Source organism: Mauremys reevesii, linkage group 15 (assembly GCF_016161935.1).
Source record: "Mauremys reevesii isolate NIE-2019 linkage group 15, ASM1616193v1, whole genome shotgun sequence".
Classification (NCBI taxonomy): Eukaryota; Metazoa; Chordata; order Testudines; family Geoemydidae; genus Mauremys; species Mauremys reevesii.
Genome location: NC_052637.1, coordinates 10,088,148 through 10,110,007, shown reverse-complemented (window position 1 = coordinate 10,110,007; position 21,860 = coordinate 10,088,148). Strand labels below are relative to the sequence as shown.

General features: G+C 41.4%; 2 protein-coding genes across 2 annotated transcripts; both read right to left on the bottom strand.

Annotated features, from left to right (window-relative positions):
* Window positions 1-2,866: 2,866 nt before the first annotated feature.
* On the bottom strand, window positions 2,867-3,799 carry LOC120383768 (olfactory receptor 5A1-like). Its single transcript, XM_039501999.1, has one exon. The coding sequence runs from the start codon at window positions 3,797-3,799 to the stop codon at window positions 2,867-2,869; it is 933 nt and encodes a 310-aa protein (XP_039357933.1).
* Window positions 3,800-13,204: 9,405 nt separating this feature from the next.
* LOC120383627 (olfactory receptor 6F1-like) lies at window positions 13,205-18,226 on the bottom strand. The gene is made up of 2 exons (XM_039501790.1): window positions 18,184-18,226; window positions 13,205-14,148 (listed from the first exon to the last, which is right to left on the bottom strand). Exon 2 carries the CDS (start codon window positions 14,144-14,146, stop codon window positions 13,205-13,207), a length of 942 nt encoding a protein of 313 aa, XP_039357724.1. The 5' UTR covers window positions 14,147-14,148; window positions 18,184-18,226.
* Between the last annotated feature and the right edge of the window lie 3,634 nt (window positions 18,227-21,860).

Genomic DNA, 21,860 nt, shown 5'->3' with positions numbered 1-21,860 from the left:
GGTGCTATGTTACTTTACACCCAGAGTTAGATTCACAAAGGGACGTTGCTGTTCTGATGCTGAACACTGCAGTAGATAACTTTTAGGTAATTTTTTTTAATTACTTGGTTTGCAGAGCCTGAGTTGTGCAGACAGGCTCCCTAGACAGTGAAAGGGGAGACATAGGCACCGAAGAATGGGATTAAAAGAAGCCAACATGATAGATGGCTCCTTAGCCAATGGGAAAGGCCAAGCAGAGGGTTGTGTTCTAAATCCCGCAGTTGTCACAGAAGTTCAGTTCCTATCTCCTCTGGGGGAAGGCACCTGCTTCGACTTGGGATTCTCAGCTGGAAGCCTCTAACCCCACCTAAGGTAGCAAGAAACCATGGTGAGAGAAGGGAGAGAAGAAGAAGGAATTAGGTGGAGAAAACCCCTCAGCTTTTATCCTAGCAGTTAGGGATGTAGCAGACCCTCTTCAAGTGCCCGATAAGGAGAAAGGTTTTAAAAAGGGATCTGCTTTCTCCCATGTGGGTGCCCTAACCACTGCGATATGGGATTCATAGATTCATAGACTCTAGGAATGGAAGTGACCTCGAGAGGTCATCGAGTCCAGTCCCCTGCCCTCATGGCAGGACCAAATACAGTCTAGACCATCCCTGATAGACATTTATCTAACCTATTCTTAAATATCTCCAGAGATGGAGATTCCACAATCTCCCTAGGAAATTTATTCCAGTGTTTAACCACCCTGACAGTTAGGAACTTTTTCCTAATGTCCAACCTAAATCTCCCTTGCTGCAGTTTAAGCCCATTGTTTCTTGTTCTATCATTAGAGGCTAAGGTGAACAAGTTTTCTCCCTCCTCCTGAATACACCCTTTTAGATATCTGAAAACTTCTATCATATCCCCTCTCAGTAATCTCTTTTCCAAACTAGACAAATTAGAGGATTGGGCCAAAAGAAATATGATGAGGTTCAACAAGGACAAGTGTAGAGTCCTGCACTTAGGACGGAAGAATCCCATGCACTGCTACAGACTAGGGACCGAATGGCTGGGCAGCAGTTCTGCAGAAAAGGACCTAGGGGTTACGGTGGATGAAAAGCTGAATATGAGTCAACAGTGTGCCCTTGTTGCCAAGAAGGCTAATGGCATTTTTGAGTTGTATAAGTAGGGGCATTTCCAGCAGATCGAGGGATGTGATCATTCCCCTCTATTCAGCACTGGTGAGGCCTCATTTGGAGTACTGTGTCCAGTTTTGGGCCCCACACTACAAGAAGGATGTGGATAAATTGGAGAGAGTCCAGCGGAGGGCAACAAAAATGATTAGGGGGCTGGAGCACACGACTTATGAGGAGAGGCTGAGGGAACTGGGATTGTTTAGCCTGCAGAAGAGAAGAATGAGGGGGGATTTGATAGCTGCTTTCAACTACCTGAAAGGGGGTTCCAAAGAGGATGGATCTAGACTGTTCTCAATGGTAGAAGATGACAGAACAAGGAGTAATGGTCTCAAGTTGCAGAGGGGGAGGTTTAGGTTGGACATTAAGAAAAACTTTTTCCTAGGAGGGCGGTGAAGCACTGGAATGGGTTACCTAGGGAGGTGGTGGAATCTCCTTCCTTAGAGGTTTTTAAGGTCAGACTTGACAAAGCCCTGGCTGGGATGATTTAGTTGGGTTTGGTCCTGCTTTGAGCAGGGGGTTGGACTAGATGACCTCCTGAGGTCCCTTCCAACCCTGAGATTCTATGATTCTATGATATATGTGCCTAAAATCACTGTCACCTGTATTTTTGAAGGAAAAGATCCCTAGACACCTATGTTTCTGCCTCTGGGCATGTACACAGCTGCTTCCCTCTAGGCATCCAGAGCGCTATGCCAGAATGTGATTCAGGAATCGGGGGAAGATAGGCATTCCTCTGCCTAACTCAGCTGTGGGGCCTGATCCCATAGGCAGGCTCAGAGACTGATGACCTCCTGAGGTCCCTTCCAACCCTGAGAGTCTATGATTCTATGATTCTATGAAACTAAACAAATCCAATTCTTTCAGCCTTCCTTCATAGGTCATGTTCTCATTTAATCATCCTTGTTGCTCTTCTCAGGACCCTCTCCAATTTCTCCACATCTTTCTTGAAATGTGTTGCCCAGAACTGGACACAATACTCCAGTTGAGGCCTAACCAGTGCAGAGTAGAGCAGAAGAATGACTTCTCGTGTCTTGCTCACAACACACCTGTTAATGCATCCTAGAATCACGTTTGCTTTTTTTGCAACAGCATCACTCTGTTGACTCATATTTAGTTTGTGGTCCACTATAACCCCTAGATCCCTTTCTGTGATACCTGATCTGTGTCTCAATCTTTCCTAATAGAGCATTAATTCCTTTGTGCATCTTGGCCCAGCTAGGGATCACACTCATTATTAAGTATTGCTGGAGACAGAGATATTAATATGGATGAATACTATAAAATAATACAGATATTAAATAGGGTTATCAACAAAATACTCTAGAACTACAGAATGCAATAGACAAAGATATTCTTTTCATAGAACTAGCCAGACCTTCAAGCGGTATAAATTGGCCATAGCACCATTGAAGTCAGTGGGTCAGATTGAAAGAGATATTGGCCCAAAAAGAGAAAGAGAGCAAATGAAAGGCTGTAGATACTGGTACTTCTAGCACTCACCCTAGATGGAGACCCAGGATCCCGTCCCCTTGGCTCCAGTGTCTCTTCTACCCAATGGGGATATGGCCTGATGAGTTCAATGGAGCCACACTGATTTAGACAAGCTGAGACTTTGGCCCAAAGTGTCAGATGCCTGAGCTGAGAATCTTCCAAACACAAGTTATCCACGGTTCTATGTTCTTTGTTTGTTTGTTTAAATAAAATCGACACTACTTGAGAAAATTGAATTTCCCCAACATTTTCCCTATAGCTGTTTTCACCTCCTTGTTTTTCAGGCTGTAGATGATGGGGTTTAACATGGGAGTCAAGATGCTGTACTGGATGGAGAATATTTCATCCAGCACCACAGACGAGACTGAGCTGGGTTTTGTGTATTGGAAAAAACCTGTCAAGTACAACAAACCAACCACAATCAGGTGGGAGCTGCAGGTGGAGAATGCTTTATGCCTGCCCTCTGCGGAGCGCATCCTCAGGATGGTGGAGATGATGTAAATGTAGGAGATCAGCATGAGGAGGAAGGAGCTTGATCCAAGTATGACAGCAGAAGTAAAAAGCATCACTTGATTGGTGAGGGTCTCAGTGCAGGACAGACGTAATAGACTAGGGAGCTCACAGCTGAAATGGTTGATTTGATTGGGCCCACAGAAATGCAGCTTGAGGGCAAAAATAGTGTTAAGCAGGGCATCTATGAAGCCTATCGCCCATGCACCACTCACCAGCTGAAAACAGATCCCTTTGCTCATTGTATCCACGTAACGTAATGGGTCACAGATGGCAGCGTAGCGATCATAAGCCATTGCTGAGAGAATATAAACTTCTGTAACAGCTGGCATGAAAATGAAGAACATCTGTGCAATGCAGCTATTGACAGAAATGGTTTTGTGCTCTGCTAGGAAATGCACCAACATATTAGGGACAATGGCTGAGGAATAGCAGATATCAACAAAGGATAAATGAGACAGGAAGAAGTACATTGGGGTGTGAAGGTTAGGATCAGCCCTTATCGCCAGCATGATCACCATGTTTGCCAAAAGCGTGATTAGGTAGACAACTAAAAACACAAGGAAGAGGAAAATCTTCATCTGTGGGTCACTGGAAAGTCCCAGGATAATAAATTCAGTCACTTCGGTTTGATTTCCCATGGATCCTTACTCAGGAAAACTGACCTGTCAGACTGGAAAAAATAAAATTAACACACAAGTAAATTGAAATGGCCTGTGAAGATCATCTGATCACTGATCAGTAGGTGAATGTAAAGAGGCCTATTACATCCTATAAAATGTGTGTTTAAAATAGACAAAAATGTGCTACATGCAGAAAAGGACTTTGGTGCCAAACTACGACTTTAGTCCCCTAAATCCCAGGATCAGGCCCCACTGGTACTCACAGAAACTCCGCTCAATTCTATAAATATTGTACAAAAACTACAGAATGTAATATCTGTAGTATCTTACTGGATTGATCCCTATTAAAATCTCTAGAATTCCAGAAGAAGAGGAAGAAACCTGTGAGGTCTAGAAATTCTGGTTTTCTACCCAACAGGGTGTTTAGCCTGTCAACCCAAACCAGTATGGAGAATGTGGCATTCATAATAATTATTAATATCCTCCAAAGTGGGCCTTGGAAGACCGAATCTGGATGACAGCCTCCTCCCCACCAGAGTGTTTGTGTGAGGTGGGCAACCTCATGAATCATGCAGCTGTCCAAACAACCAGAGATCATTTGTGACAACAGAGTGAAAAGGAGTCTTCTTATAAAACAAGAAGTGATCTGCGGTTGTTTTTTGACAAAACCAGAAGAGAGAGCTTGGAGCAAACAAATGCTACAACACTGGAAGGAGAGAAATGACAACACCAAGAAAGAAATGACCAAGCATTGACTCACTGCACAGCTGAGAGCTTTATTACAAAGAGGAGAATTTACAGAAACGGAGATAGAAAGCCTGAAAACGGAGATGAGTCATGTAGAACTATGTACAAACATTTTGGTGGGAGCACTGACATAGGCTAAACAGAAACCAGAAATGGAAGTAAATTTGAGGACAAATATGAGTGAAAGAGCACCTGAAGAAAATACAGAAAATATGAAGGATTTGTTGATCAAGATCATGCAAAGCCTAAGAGACATTGAGCATCAGCCCTACCAACTGTGAAATTTATAGACCATCACACACTGGATGATACAATGAAAGTACTTAATGAAATGGTCAAGGAAACTGGAGAAAAAACAACGAGGATTAGCCTGTACAATTATATAATTTATGCTACAGTTACAGTAGCAGTTCTTTGGTTTAGCATCAAGCCATCTGAACATATGAACCATTGGAAAACTTCCTATCTTCAAGAACCTCCATGAAAATGAATGTTAAAACAGAAGAGTACGTTTTTTCATTGAGATACCAGCCTACTGGATGAACATGAGAAAAATCATTTGAAGAGAAAAAAGCAGCAAACAGCCTTGGAGATGAAATATCAGCTGAATAAAAGGATGTGAGAGCTATGAAGTAACAATGTAAAGAAAAGCTGATCGCTTAGTGTCATGGACTTGAAAGATTTCAGCACAAAGTTATTAGTATCAAGAGAACAGCCACTTCACCAGAAATCATAGGAGATTCTTTCATCTGATTGATATTGAAAAAAAGAATAGGCAAAAATAGAGAGCCAATAAATGATGTTGGAGAGTTACACTGTTTCTGGAAGAAAATCTGGTCTGAGACTTTACAACATGAGCAGAGAGCAAACCGGATTAGAAATGAAAGAAAAGGTTTACAAAACACACCACAGAGGAATACAGAGAAAGAGCAAAGAAATAAATGAGGTACTAAGATAAATGAAAAAATGGAAATCAGCTGGACCAGACGAGATGCATGGATTCTGGCTGAAACGCCTTACAATACTCCATAATTGTTTATTTGAACAACTTAATAAATGTTTGAAGAATGGATTTCCAAGATGGATGGTGACAGGGACAACTCTTCTCATTCAGTGGGAAAAAAAGAATGAAAGAAGCAGGTTGCATTATAGACTGACCACATGTTTACCAACTATGTGGAAACTTCTAACAATAATTCTGGCAAAGAAGATCTGGATAGGGCTAGCTCACAAATGGAATGCTGGTTCCTGACCAAAAAGGCAGCACAGTAAACCTGAAAGGAACAAAACTCCACCTCTGGCTAAACAGGAGGATCACAGAAGATGCAAAACAAAGAAAGAAAAAAGTTATCGATTGTGTGGGTAGACTACCAGAGAGCATCCAACAGCGTCTCACAATCAAGGATCACTGATACACTGAAAATGTCCAAGGTTCATCCACAGATCATTTCCTTTCTGCAACAATCTATGTTTAACTGGAGCACTAGACTCTCCCAGGAAGGGACTCATTGATGAAGTTCAAATTAAAAGAGAAATCTTTCAAGGGGATTCCTTAACACCAGTGCTGTTTGTGGTAACCATGCTGCCACTGACATGGATGCTTGTTGAGATAACCACAATTTACCATATCAGCAAAGAGCAACAACCAGTTAACAATTTGTTAGACATGAGCAATCTGAAACTACATGAACAGTCACAAAAAGGAGCTACAGAGATTGATGATTCCAAAGCTAAACTCCTTCTCCAGAGAATGCCCATCATACACACGCTCACACACACACGTGCACACCCCTCATTTGACTCAGTTCTGTCCTGCACAAGAGAGAGAGAGAGAGCTGGGTGATTCAAATAGTAGCTGGGTTGCCAGCCATGACCCCTGTGCTGTAACTGACTCTATGTGAGCTGACTGCTGCATCCAGGCAGAAGTCAGTGGGACTCCACAGAAAGACCCACCCCTAGATAAGTGGGGCAGAATCTGGTTCTTTGAAATTGAAAGAATAAAGAGATTAAAAGGATTAAAATTATGAATCAACTCACCTGCCTATTAAACATGGATCATAAATATGGTGAGATCATTCTGACCTGTGGTTTTCTCTTTCTGTTTTCTTAGTCTAGCTACCTACTTATTTATTTGGTTATCTAATCTGTCTATCTGTGTCTGGAATAGAGCATCTCGAGACATCCAGTAGTTCTATGGATGTGGTCCTTGGGCCTTTCACTAGGAGGAGTGAAAGCACTGAAGGTGTGTAGGGTTATCTGTGGGAGTGGAGCAAACAGCCTTTCCTGAGCTGACTCCAAGACTAAAAGCTAATTTCCTGAGAACTATTTAAATGCTGTTTTGTTCCCCCTGGGAAAGTTCCCTGAAGTTCAATCTCTGTAACAAGCTCCCAGTAACACTGGGTTGGGTCAGTACTTAAGCAATGCTCTGTAGTGCCTAAAAATGAGAGTAATTAGGCTTGGATTATCAAAGGATTTAGGTACCCAATCTCAGCAACAGTCAATAAAAAAGGCAGGTATTTAGGCTCCTATTTTCAAAACAGTCTAAGGAGCTAGACATCCTAATAGCAAATCATTTCATCTCCCCTACACTCCTTTGAAGCTCCAACCATAATATATAATTATCACAAGACGACAACATAGACAGATAGCCTTAAACTTCCCTAATAAATGGACACAGTCTAGGGAATTGGGAAAAGGAGTAAATAGACTATATGATGGCAGTAAACAGCTATTGAAACAGAGGAGATAAATTGTATGTTTTTTAGATGAATCATTTATTCACCAAAAAGGAAGTTTTGGTCAACCCCAAATTATTCATGATTTTACCAGAAATTTTACTGAATTGTTTCAACCAGAAAAATAAATATTGGGCTAAATTCACAAAATAGCAGGAGGAAGCTGAGTCCCTCTGCTGCTGCTTTTCTTGTAACTTCAGTCCATTGGTTAGGTTACTCTCCTTGAATGTGGGGGACCATGGTTCTCTTCCCATGGCTACCTGTTTGGGGGGCAGAGATCTCCCATCTCTGAGGAAAGTGCCTTAATTTCTGGGCTATAAGGTATTCTGGAGTATCAAAGCTGTTCCATGTTGTATATATAATTTAATAAAATACTCAATGGATCACAGAGTTGAACCTACCAAAGGAGTCACCTAACATTGAGCTTCAGTGTAATTTTCCTCAAGCTTTCTAGCCCAATGACTGCTTCGTTAGGAAAGCTTGAGAAAACTCCACTCCAGTGTACCTATATACTGGTGGTTAGGGCCTTCAGCTGGGAGGTAGACGTTTCAGTCCCTGCTCTACAGGTGGTAGAATGAGGAAATGAACTCTCATCTTCCAGAACACCAGTAATTAACACTGGGCAATGGTTGGAAGAAGGAGCACCACCTCCTCTTTCAGACATTTTGGTCAACCAAGACCCATTGACTTGTGCTCTACATAATTCAGGTGCTTCTGGCAATGCCACTTGCAGTTTCCGTTTCATGAGGGAAAATGCTGTAGTTTGTTAAATTGGGGAAACACTCATGGTGCTCTCAGGCAACTTTGACTTTGTTTTTCCTTGTTTTGTTGTTTGCCTTAAGGTCCTCCTGAGAAGAGTGTGATTGTGATTTATGTGTGTAAAGCAATGGAGGCTGGGATTTTTCAAAAGAGCCGATGGGATTTAGGCACACAACTTGCAGTGGGAGTTTTAAAGGGAGTAGGGCCTGAGTAAAAGGTGAGATCAAACCTAAGGATTTCAGTATTAAAAAGTACATTGGATAGGAATCTTGTTCATGAAGACTCATCTTGTTCAAGGAAGAAACCAACATCTATCGTCCAGCACAGCTGATCTCAAACAGTGATTCATTGTCCTCCAAAGCTCTATGGGCCAGATTTTTAAAAGGAATTTATGTGACTGAACACACAGATAATTACCTAGAAGTGCCTAGCTCCCATTGATTTTGAAAATCCCAGTAGGCATCAATCTTTATAAATCTGGCCCTATGGTAATCTTCTTTCTGGTCCGGAGAGAGGTATATTTTGAAAACCAAGAACTGGGGAAACTGAAATATTGGAAGAAGTCTCTCTCTCTCCCAAAGTGGAGATGAAAAAACATTGGAAGACAACTGGCCTATAAGTTAGAAGGCTCAGGGGGAGGAAGGCATGATTCTATTTCAGAAAACTTTACAGGGAGAAATGCAAAGAAATTAAGGAGAATATTTAAAGTCTGAGTCTAAGGGAGACCAGTTGCATGTGGTCTTATATTTTAAATGGAGCTTAAGGGAGTTAGGTACTCAGATCCCATTGACTGTCAACTAACTCCCTTAGGCTTCTGGAAAAATCCCAGCCAGTGTATATGTAGGTAGACTGGTAGATATCAACAGGGTGAGTTGGAAGGTAGGTCGGCCTACCAGGAGAGTATAAAATGAGGTAAGTTAAAGTAGGCTGCTACCTATTTTAATATTCACCTTTACGGAATCCCTTCAGTGTGCCAGACCCCGACAGGGTCCCACTTTTCTTTAAATCCTTGTGGCCTTTCACACCATGAGCTCTGCACAGCGAATCCAGTTGAGAGAGACTCCTGGTCACACAGACTGTTACACTCTTCAGGGACCCATGCGCCTCAGCAAACATTCACAGTGACACCAGGAAGCCTTTTCAACTGGAACACAGCACCGGAGAATCCTTGTGTTGGCATAGAGAAGCAAAGCTAGCAGTCCATCCTGGCTAAGCCAGCGCTCCACCCAGCCAAGATACCATGGAATCCATTCCTATCTCTCTCTCTCTCTCTCTCTCTCTGTCAGTGCTAGGTGAGGGCTGCTGAGCTGCCCTTAAACCATCCACCTGACACCTCTTGGCCCATCCTCCTCCCCCTGCAGACCCATGCTGAAACAAAGAGTGGAACAAAAGAATAATAAAGGCATCTCAACTTTTCCTCATTTATGTAGGACAGTCTTATAATATGGATCCAGATATCCTCCAATCACACAAGCTGAAAATTATTCCCCTTTACTGCTGTCTGTCAAACCCTGGAGATGGAACTTCCTATGATCTATGTAGACAGAAGGTCATGGGAAGTGGAGTGCAAGCTGGTTATAGCTGCTGTTGGGTCGCACCCTGGAGCTATTAACTGCCTGGTAGCTCTGCGGATCTGGGTTCTGAACCTCTGGGGCTTTACATTCAAATAAAGAGAATTAGTAGACTCGTTCTAGTTTAGGGTTTTAAAGTCAATTGGAGAATTAATAGGATTTAGGCACCTAGCTCCCTTCCAAACCTTTAAAATCCCAGACTTGAGCTCTCTAACAACCAGGTAAATCTTCATTGCCAGGGCTGGCTCTAGATTTTTTGCCGCCCCAAGCAAAAAAAAATTTGGCTGCCCCCTACCCCAGCCCTGGGCTCCCCCCTGCACTCCCATGCTGCCCCAGCCCTGGGTCACCCCCCACACACCTGTACTCTCCTGCCGCCCCAGCCCTGGGCTCTCCCCCACAACCTGCACCCTCTTGCTTTCCCAACCCTGGGTCACTGGTAACTCCTACCCAGGGTGGGTCATTCAGCAGGAATTTTGGATGTGCACACAACACAGACAGGATTGGTTCCCATATGGTTACAGGACTGCAGTAAAGGGGAATAATTTTCAGCTTGTGTGATTGGAGGATATCTGGATACATATTATAAGACTGTCCTAATAAATGAGGAAAAGTTGAGATGCCTTTATTATTCTTTTGTTCCACTCTTTGTTTCCTATCTTCCTTTTAAACAAATATATATATATTTTAAAAAGGGCAATAACTGTTGAAAATAGCAATTCCAGTCCTAAAAACCACTGGGAAGCATTTCTTGCTTCTTCATTTCTTATCCTACTTTTTCTACAGCAAATTACAGTGGATCAGTATATTTGATTTGGGAGAAATGAAGTAACAGCTGTCCAAATTGAGCTTGAGCACTCCTGAATTTTCAGGGTGTTCAAATCTGGAAGGCAGGTGCTAGATTCCCTTTCTCAATATTAGCTAAATCTGGAAAGGAAAAGTCAATTTCTGCTTCCATGGCTCAAAAGTGGAAATCCTCCTACGAGCCTGGTACTGTATCTAAAGCTGCAGAAGTCCCCTAGCAGAGTCTCCCCTCCCTTACTTTTCATTTTAAATTCTAGTGCAGGGTTTGGCAACCTTTCAGAAGTGGTGTGCCGAGACTTCATTTATTCACTCTAATTTAAGGTTTTGCATGCCGGTAATGCATCATAACATTTTTAGAAGGTCTCTTTCTATAAGTCTATAATATATAACTAAACTATTGTTGTATGTAAAGTAAATAAGGATTTTAAAATGTTTAAGAAGCTTTATTTTAAATTGAATTAAAATGCAGAGCCCCTCAGACCGGTGGCCAGGACCTGGGCAGTGTGAGTGCCACTGAAAATCAGCTCGAGTGCCGCCTTCGGCACGTGTGCCATAGGTTGCCTACCCCTGTTCTAGTGGGATCCACATACCTCCCTTGCTAGGCTTCAGATAGAGAGGTGCACTGTCCATTTAGACCACCCACTTCCTTCTTTGTGGGCTGCAAGCTGAGGTCACAATAGTATCCCTAATGCAGTCTATGGAAGTCTTCTGAAGGGGATATCTGGGGCAAAGCCTTCTACTCCTTGGGCACACTTGTTCCCCATTCACAGTGCCACCCCTTTCAACTCGCAACATGGCTCAGCTACTTCACTCCCTACCCCTCCCTTTCCTGTTGATAGCAACCAAGGGATTGCTGGGAAATATAGTTCTTTCCCTGCTCCAGGGCTGCTCTATAGTCAGGGAGCTAGGCAATGAACTACAGCTCCCAGGGTCCCGTGCGTTCTCAGCTCCCATGCTGGATCCCCAGCTGCTCCGTGGCTCCACTTCTACAGGGTTGTGAGAGGGGAGGAAGTGAGTTAAAAAGAAAAAAAGGATGGCCAAAATGCCGACCCCTGGAAATGTGCCGCCCCAAGCACCTGCTTGTTTTCCTGGCGCCTAGATCCAGCCCTGTTCATTGCTCATGTAGGCTGAGCTGAGAGTGTTATCCAATATTTTTGGTGAAAATGGCACTGGTTTTCTGAAAACACAAAACCAAACAAAAACCCCACATATATACAATAAGAGTCCTCACAGGTCCCCATGGAAGGCTGTTCCAGAACTTCACTCCTCTGATGGTTAGAAACCTTTAAAACATGATTGGACATCTCTTTCCAAAAAGCTAAACTCTAGCTCAACCACAGTGTATGGGATTGATGTAGGAATGACCGGGTGGCTTTCTCTGGTTTCAAGTAATCTGGATCTGTAAAGGCAGCAAAGAGTCCTGTGGCACCATATAGACTAACAGACATATTGGAGCATGAGCTTTCGTGGGTACCGACGAAGTGGGTATTCACCCACGAAAGCTCATGCTCCAATACGTCTGTTAGTCTATAAGGTGCCACAGGACTCTTTGCTGCTCTCTCTGGTTTGTGTTACACAAGAGATAGAGCTGAGATGATTGTAATGGTCCCTTCTCGCCTTAAAATCCATGAATTAAACATTGATATTGTCATAGCTCCTAGAAGCCAACAATAACGGATTCTCATTGTGCTAGATGCTGTACAAAGAAACAGTTCTCTAGAACAATCCCTAGTTCTGATTTGCTAGAGATTTACATTGCATTGACATTACAAAGGGACAATGCACAAGGGGGGAGGCCAGGCATAATCAAGACCAATACCTGTAAGAGTGGTGTGCTCTTCCCTCATTCATCTTAATGAGGTGTAAACTCTGAGACCTCATGATCTCAAATTACATACCAGCAATGTCATATTTGCAGAAACATCAAACTCTGTGGGTTTATCTCATCTCTTTGGGGTGTTAAATCTAAAACATAATGATCACAATGCTAATGTCATTGCTGGTCATTTTTGCGTATGTGTTTATCTGTGGCTGCTGAATGTAATATCAAATATTGGGGTGTAGGAAAGTAAGGCTACTGGTTGTGGCAAATAGGAAACTAAGGCCCTTGTTCTGTAAATTGCTTTATTTATGTGTACACCTGCATTCATATGGAACATAGCTGAGGTCAGTGGCGAGGCATGTGGGTACATGGTTGAGGTTCTGCTGGCAATATTTGGATGAAGTATTCCCCATGTCTAATCGCTACCGGCACTGCCCACAAGGGGTAGGACATACAAAATCTGCATCTCCCCTCTGCTGCTAAATATATAATTTGACTCCTGTGTGCCAATCCAGGTGTAAGTACAGCATAGCTCTCTACCCTGTTCTGAAAGTTTACCAAGGGTTGTACTATATTCTCCATCACTGACAATTTTTAAATCAAGCCTGGATTTTGTTTTTTTCCTAAAGATCTGCATTAGGAATTGCATTGGGGATTATTCTATGGCTTGTGTTATACAGGAGATTGGACTAGATTGTCACAATGATCTCTTCTGGCATTGCAGTCTGAGAATTTAGCCAAGCTCACACAGGAAACATGTGCTTGAGCAGGGAACTGAAAGTAGTTTTCCCAACTTCCAAGCTAGTGTCCTAGCTACTGGCACATCCTTCATTTGGTATTAAGTAGTATATGTATAGGGCATCCAAATCCCTTTATCAGCTTTGACAAAGCTTGGACTTTGGGCTATTGACTTCAATGAGACTACTTGTGTGTATAAGATTAGAAAGGATTTAGCAATCAAGATAGGACAGAGCCCCCGGTCATGCATTTAACATGGATTTTTATTGAAAAGCTTTCTCAATGTCTCTTTGACCTCCGTGTTCCTCAGGCTGTATACGATGGGGTTGATCAGTGGGGTCACCACTGTGTACAGCACAGAAAAGGTCTTGTTTAAGTTTGGCCACTGGTTGGCTATGGGAGCCGCGTAGACCACCATAAGTGTGCCATAGAACACAGACACCACAATGAGATGGGAGGAGCAGGTGGAAAAGGCTTTCTGCTTCCCAGTGGTGGAAGGGATCTTCAGGATGGTGGAGATTATGTTGTAGTAGGACAGTAGGGTTAGAAGGAAAGGCAGGAAGGACACAAGGGACGCTATGATGAAAGCCGGTGTCCTGACCATGTAGGTATCCCCACAGGAGAGTTTAATGATGGGTGTCAGGTCACAGAAGAAATGGTCGATCTCCTTGGAAGCACAGAAAGGTAACCTAGAAACCATGGGCATGGTGACCACCAGTGAAAGGAACCCAATGACCCACGATCCCACTGCCAACTGAAAGCAAAGCTGGAAGCTCATGGTGGAGGCATAATGCAGTGGTTTGCATATGGCCAAGTAACGGTCGTAGGACATGGCAGCAAGCAGGAAGCACTCGGCAACCACCAGAGATCCGAAGATGTAGAACTGCAGCAGACAAGCAGAGAAAGAAATGTCTTCTTGCACCACCAGAAGGGTTTTCAGCATCTTGGGGGCGACGCTGGTAGTGTAGCAGACTTCCAGGACAGACAGGTTGCCCAGGAAAAAGTACATGGGGTTGTGCAGGTTGTGGTTATATGATACCGTCACAATGATCAGGATATTCCCAGTGAGTGTTACTATGTAGATAGCCAGGAACACCAGGAATACAGGGATCTTGAGCTCATGAAGGTCACCGAATCCCAGGAGGATGAACTCTGTGATGGTTGTTTGGTTTCCCCCCTCTACATCAAGCATGTCTTCATAGAGAGAAAAAGAATTTCAGAAGAATATTGTTAGCTCTGAGAACAGGGCTTTATTAATAATAATTATTAATTACTATTTATTTTATTACCATATCACATAAAAGTATCAGTACTGGACCAGGACCCAATTGTACCAGATGCTGTGGAAACACAGAACAAAAGGGCAGTTTCTGCCCCAAGGATTTTACAATCTAATTATCAGACTAGGGTCAACAGATGGAGACATACATATAGGAGAGTACAAGGAAACACTGAGATTGTATTCTTTGATTCCAAGGCTGAAAGGAACCATTGCGATCATCTTGTCTGACCTACTGTATAACACAGGCCAGATAACTTCTCCAAAATATTTCCTAGAGCAGATCTGTTAGAAAAAAACGTCCAATCTGGATTTAAAAATGGTCAGTGATGAAGAATCCAATATGACCCTTGGTAAATGGTTCCAATGATTAATTACTCTCATTGTTAAAAATTCACACCTTATTTCCAGTCTGAATTTGTCTAGCTTCAACTTCCAGCCACTGGACCATGTTAGGCCTGTCTCTGCTAGACTGGAGAACCCATTATCAAATGTTTGTTCCCCATGAAGGTACTTATAGACTGTCATCAAGTCACCCCTTATTCTTTTCTTTGTTAGGCAAATAGGTTGAACTCCTTGAGTCTTTTACTACAACTCATGTTCTCAATTCCTTTAATCATTCTCATGGCTCTTCTATGAACTCTCTCCAACTTATCAACATTCTTCTTGACCTGTGGTCACCAGCACTGGACACTGAATTCCAGCAATGGTCACACCAGTGCCAAAAACAGAGGTAAAATAACCTCTCTGTTCCCACTGTTTATGCATACCAGGATTACATTAACCCTTTTGGCCACAGCATCGCACTGGAAGCTCATGTTCAGTTGATAGGCATTGGTCTCTGCATACCAACAGCCTAACCATTGTCAAGTTTTTTGTAGATATCATGATGAGGAAGTGTCTTGAAGAGGGAATTGAAGGTGGATAATGAAGTAGATTTGTGTGACAGCACTGGAGAAAGCATAAAGTTGCCTGTTTTACTTTTATGAATTATTAGTAAACCTGGTCATATATTTTTTTCTCTGCAACATTTTTGAAAACTTTCACTGAAAATCTACAGATTTTTAGTTGAAGCCGATTTTTTTAGTGAAAACCTGAATATTTTCCCCTGAAAACTGCTAAAAATTTTAACATTTTGACCAAAAACTGATAGTGTTTGATTTTCAAATTAAAAATAATGGATCGAGATTATTCTTTTTTCTTGTGGGGGTGTGTTGTTTGTTTAGAGGAACAGACACTTTCCTCTATAATTTTCATTTTGTCAAAAACCCAGTTTTCTGCAGAAAAAATGTTTTGATGGAATTATTTTAACTGGTCCTAATTATTGGTGTTCTCCCCTCCCCTCCTTATTCTTCATAAATAAGAGTTTTTCCTCCAGCAGAAAACTTAATTTTGCCCTTTAGTTTCAACATGCCAAAACTGTATAGTTAAAATTGAGGCTTTGCAGACCCACATTAGCTTACACTGATTTGTAAAGACATATTTAATATTTTCCTTTTTTCACCCATCATGGTGTCAAGTGAACAGAGTAAGGAAACATGGTTATAGTTCATATTGACCAAACCTGAGAAATATTTTTATTTTAAATGAACTCCTCTGGTCCACACGGACTCTTTTCTTTTTTAAGGGAAAAAGGTGGTGGTAGACATGATAAATGTAAATCAGCATTGATAATATCTGTATATGATTGCACACAATAGCGAGTAATTCTTAGACATGGTCAAAATTGGATGAACAAAAATTGTCCCATCTTAAAATGTAATTTAAATGAAATTGAAAGGAAAACAAGAACTGAAAGATTTGTTTTTTATTTTCATGAAAAATAGTTTTAGATTTACATTTCAACTTAAAATGTCATTTAAGTCAAAATGTCAATATCAGAATACATTTTTCATTTCATTTTGACATTTCATTGTTTTCATTTTGACTTATCATTTCAAAATAAAATGTTGTATATCAAAAGAAACATTTCATGTTGATCAAAAATGTCATTTTTTTCCAATTTGAAATACAGAAATTTTTGTTTGACAATTTTTAAAATATTTCAATAATTTGCCCCAATTTGGATGAAAACAAATGCTGAAGTATCAAAATTTCCTACCAGATACAAATCCCATTTTTGAGGAGTTCTACTGATTCTGCAAACCCTATGACATATAGTTCAGCTATGAAGAATTAAATTTTATTGGCAAATGTTGATAAATGTCGATGTCACAGTACACGTACAGATTGAGGGAAAATATTTCCATCTATAGTAATTGAAAAGTATAGGTAGGCAAAGTTAAAAAAATGACCAAAAATCCTTTAATAACTATAAAAAACTTCAATAGAATTATGCCAATTTGCACCAGCTGAAGATGTGGAATTCATGTGAATGGATGCTCCGAATGATAAGCAGTAAGCATGTTTTTAATTGTAGAAATTTTAGGGGCTAATTTTCAAGTCCATATCCACTGAAAAGTCCCATCACATTCAATGGGAACTTCTGTTAGTTAAGACTGCAGAGTCAAACTCGTGCAAATCTTACATAGTGTCTTCAATGGAGTTTGGCCAATTTGAAAATGTTAAGGATCTTGTGTCGCATATGTTTAAGAAAACCAATTCAATATGCAAAAAATGACAAACCATTCTGTGCAAAAGACAGGGACAACACAGCTTAATATAAAAAGGAAAAACTTTGAAATGCTGCCAGATGCAAGGTTTTGAGACATACATAGTTGATTCATTTCACAATCAAGACAAGAGGTTCTTTAGGAGACTATGTCCTATTTTTAAAAGAAACTTAGGCTCTTAGGGGTTGAAATCCTTGCCTAAATGGGATTAAATCAACCAGCTATTGTGGAATAAGCTGTCTGCAACAGATATTCCAGAATCACTCCCCATGTGAACACTGTATTCCTGAATAAAAATTACTTTATTACAGAATAATTACTCTGCTTACAAAGCAGAGTGATTTTTTGAGACTAAAATCACTTTTATTCTGAATACAGTGTCCATATGGGGGAGTTATTCCATGATAGCTAAATTAGTCCAGAATAGTTATGCCAGTCAATTTCCCCTATCTAGACAAAACCTAAATCCCATTGACTTTCAATGAGAAAAGAAACAAAATAAAACCCTATTTTCTGGAAACAAAATTCTGAAGTTGTCTTTATTTCACTCATTTTCCCCCCTATTTTCAATATCTGTACTGATTTTTTAAAAGATATTTTTGTTTCAATATAATTTTGCACATTTTTTTCAATTTCCCATGGTAAAATGTCAATTTTGATACAAAGCCATTTTTCGGGCAAAGGGGCAAAAATGTGTTCAAAATATTTTGACCAGCTATGGACTTTAGAGGGAGTTATTTCAGATTTATAGATCTATTATGTGATATCAGAATCTAGAACTTTGCTTTCATTACTAAGTACCTTAATAATAAAAACAGTATTTCAATTCACAAATCCCATATTTTCTGTACCTATAAATGCTTAACCCAGTTATACAGAGACACTAAGTATTATGGCAATTGGTGTGGTATGAAAAGAATAGAAAATGAGGTGGTTTACTCTTAACTAAAAATGATCATATTGTACCTTCAAAAGTGCTGTGACCAGAATGCATCATTTAACTCTTCTCAGAAATTCAGCAATCAAAGTTGTCTTATGTGGAGCTAACACTACTCACTGTTTTCTCTGTACATATACAGTTATTTCAACAAATGACCTCATGCTTCTTGCAGTGGTTTTGTACTGTATAGATGCACAAAGTAAAGAACATCAGTGTCACCGATTGCCTTTATCTGCAGGGAGTAGCAGAACTGAAGACTGTGGACAGGCCCTATTTAGCTGATTTGTTTTATTAACTATTACCCATCAGGGAATTTCTAGCAGCAGCCCGATGTCTGCATAGTGTAAACAACATTGAATCATTGCACCACAATTCTATTTCCAACTGGGAATATTTACCTTTCACGTGATAGACCTTTCAACCTTTCAAAGCTCTGGTGGATGAAGATGGAGGATGCTCTAAACCTACTGGTCCAGCAGCTGCATGACAAAGACAAAAAAAACCACCCTATCACTCATGGGTGAATACTTGTCACAAAACAGTCACTCCATATCTGACCTCATAGTCCTTTTCCTAAAAGGAAACCTGGACGACACCCTCAAAGGATGAGTTTGGGAGCTTAAATTCATAACTTTGCTAGAAACTAAATATCATGGACTTAATAAAGTGGGATTGAATTTCAGTGGGATTGGGCACCTGATTCCCTTACGCTCCTTTGTGAATCCCAGCCTAATGGATTTAGATTCCCACTTCAGTTAAGGGAAACTGGTGATCTTTGAAAATCTCAACCACAGCAATTTGCTCAGGAAAATGGCAACTGAGATTTTTCAATGGGAGCTATATGTTTTACTACCTTACACTTTGCCTGCCTGTGAGAAAGGATCAGATCAGGCCAAAAAAAACTGGTGTGAGTGAATTTTCAGGGCAGTTGTTTGTCCTTCTTTTAACCACAGAAGGGCTGAATCCTGCAAACTCTCAAATTGGCCTTACTCATGTGAGTAGGTCTGCGGACATCAGTGGTTTCACTGATAACATTGGGATCTCTGGGGTAAGAAGTACTTTCATGAGTAACAGCTGGCATGGTCAGCCCACTGAATAGTTCTTAGTCGAGAAATACTGATTGTGCCAGATATTCAGCTGCTGTAGACTGACATAGCTCTGTTGGTTTACATCAGCTGAGCTTTTTATTCCGTTGACCTCAGTGAAGTTATGCTAGTTTAAAACAGATGGGGAAATGGCCCATTGAACACAATGAAGCTATGAAAATACACACCAGCTGGGGATCTGGTTCCATTGACTTCAGTGGAGGTACGGCCAAGTTGTACCAGCTGGGAAACTGGCCCGTTGATGTAAGGGTAACTATTCCTGATTTAGACTAGAGAAACCAACAAGGGCGGGGCGGGGGGGAGATCAGGCCCACAGACAGCTATATTTTTTGAAATAATAATGCCTAGCATTGTTCAAGTGGGATTCTCAAATAGGTTAAGTGTCAATATCCCCAGACAGGGAAGGTGAGGCACAGAATCCAAACCCACAGCAAATACCCAACAGTGCTGTGACAAGAATCAAAAGACTGAAAATCTTCTGTTCTCGTTTACTGTGGTGTCCAGCTATTAAATGCAGTGGAGTTGCTCTGAAATTAGATCAGTGTAACTGAGGTCATGGACTGACCCAAACTCTCCGTTCCATGCCCTAGACACCAAACCATAGATGCCCATGATCAGTGTGCTGTGGAATAGGCCAGAGGAAAATATTCAAACTGGGTCTTTCAAAGGAATTTACCTATGCTACAGAGGTAATTTTACTCCTGTTTTTGCACTGCGAAGCTGAGCTCAGGGAGGAATCCTCTGTGTTTTAAATCTTTTTATGACCCTGTAAAGTTATCTTCCATCCTGATTTTCCAGGTGTGATTCTTTTACTTTTTCTTTATAAATAAAGTTCTTCTTTTAAGAACCTGATTGATTTCAGTGTCCGGAAGACAAAGGGTCTGGTCTGTGCTTACATTGCTAAGGCAATTGTTTGGGATATTATTCTCAAAACTCTCCAGGAATGAAGGGGTGAAGGGGCTTGGGGGGATATTTTGGAATTCAATACCATCCAAGATCAAGGAAAGGAATTTGTGCCTTGGGGAAGTTTAAACCTAATCTGGTAAAATATAAGCTTAGGGGGTCTTTTCATCTGTACCCCAGAGTTCAGAGTGTGTGGGGGGAACCCTGACATGGTGACAGTGGTGGGATAATTTTGAACCAGAAGCACAGACCACGGGATTTTAAAGGACACATTTTTCCTTTTTACACCTTGAAAACCAGGGAGGGTTTTGTTGTTGTTGTTGCTATTGTTGGTTGTTTTTTTTTAAAGGACACTTTTTTTAAACTGAGAACAGCTGGAGATGTTTTTTTCTTTTCTTTCTTTCTTTGCCTGAGAGCAGTGTAGTTAAGCTATAGCAAGGAAATTCACAAGCTGTTTTTGTTTGCTTCTTTGTTTTGTTTTTTTTCCCCTAGCTCTCAGGTTAGGCTACAGTAAGGGCAGGAAGGTTAGGAAAAATGACTGAAAGGGAGGTACAGAAGAAGCTGGAATTAGCCAGATTGGAAGCTGAAAAGAAAAAAGAAGGAACATGAAAGACAAATGGAATTCAAATGAATGGAGACTGATGCACAAGTGGCCAGATTAAAAAAAACTACTCAGGAGGAGAGGGAAAGAGAGAGGCAGGATGCCAAGGAGGAGAGGAAAAGAGAGAGGTAACATGCTCAGAAGGAGAAGGAAAAAGAGATGAAGCATGAATTGGAGGTGATGGAATGGAAGTTCTGGAACCCTTCAGCAGGCGGCTCCACTTCCCCAGAAATCCACAAATTGGAGTGACTATGTCCGCAGAATGATGAATCCAGAGATATTGCTGAACAGTTCATCACCTTTGAGAGACTGTGCACCCTCCATGCAATTCCTGATAACGAAAAAATGACTGCATTAGTGGCAAAATTGACTGGAAGAGCACTGGACATTTTCAACAAGATGCCTATTCAACAGGGTGCTTCTAACTATGGTAAATTAAGGGATTTGGTTTTGAAACTATTTCAAATTACACCTGAAACTTACAGAGTAAAATTTAGAGCCCTTAAAAGAAGGGCTGGACTAAGTAATTTGGCTTATGTAAACCGGGTGAAGTATCTGTTAGACAAATGGGTCAAATGAAGAGGTATAACTAGCTTTGAAGGGATGTGGGATTTGGTTGTACAGGAGCAGTTCCTGACTATGACCAATGATGATGCAAAACAGTGTTTATGGGATAAGAAAATGAATGCAGCAGAAATTCTTTCTACTTATGCTGATCAATACAAGCAGTCCCAGATCATCAGAGAGGCAGGGCAAATCATAACAAGTCGGGTGGAGGTAGCAGAGAGGAACAACCCTGATCACAGTTTAGGCGGATACCAGAAGGGATGTCCCAAACCAATACCCTACCCTCAGGGGCAGCTCAAGCTCTCTCCCCCCATGCCCCAAGGAAAACCCTGGACACCATATTGTCCCATCATACCATTCTCCAGTAAACCACCTTGCCCCAGTGACCAGTCAGTGGGGCGATGTTTTAAATCTAATAAGCTGGGACGTGTAAAGGTCAACTGCTCCAAGAACCCCAACAAATTGCAGTTCATTGCACTGGCGTCACACCAAAGGTCCTCAGGCCCAGATGCCTCCAAGATACCCTCAGAGTGAAGGGAAACTGTGAGGCAGGCAGGAAGATTATTGTGTGGAGGGACACTGGAGCACAGGTGTCAACTATCCACCAGTCCTTAGTGGATGCCAAATCATCAACCCAGAGGCCCAAGTGATGATTCAACCCTTCAAGTCAAAGTCTTTTAACTTGTCTACAGCCAAGTTGCCTGTCCAGTACAAGGGCAGGTCAGGAATGTGGACTTTTGAAGTCTATAATGATTATCCCATTCCCATGCTGCTGGGAGAAGAGTTGGCCAACCATGTTAAACTAGCCAAGAGTGTAGGAATATGGTCACCCACAGCCAGAGTAAGCAAGCCTTCACACCTATCCCTGTTTCTGAGCCTTCTACCAGGGCCCCATATG

Bases quoted from the DNA above. Each gene is read 5' to 3' on its own strand.
- LOC120383768 (XM_039501999.1), bottom strand. From the start codon at position 3,799: ATGGGAAATCAAACCGAAGTGACTGAATTTATTATCCTGGGACTTTCC.
- LOC120383627 (XM_039501790.1), bottom strand. From the start codon at position 14,146: ATGCTTGATGTAGAGGGGGGAAACCAAACAACCATCACAGAGTTCATC.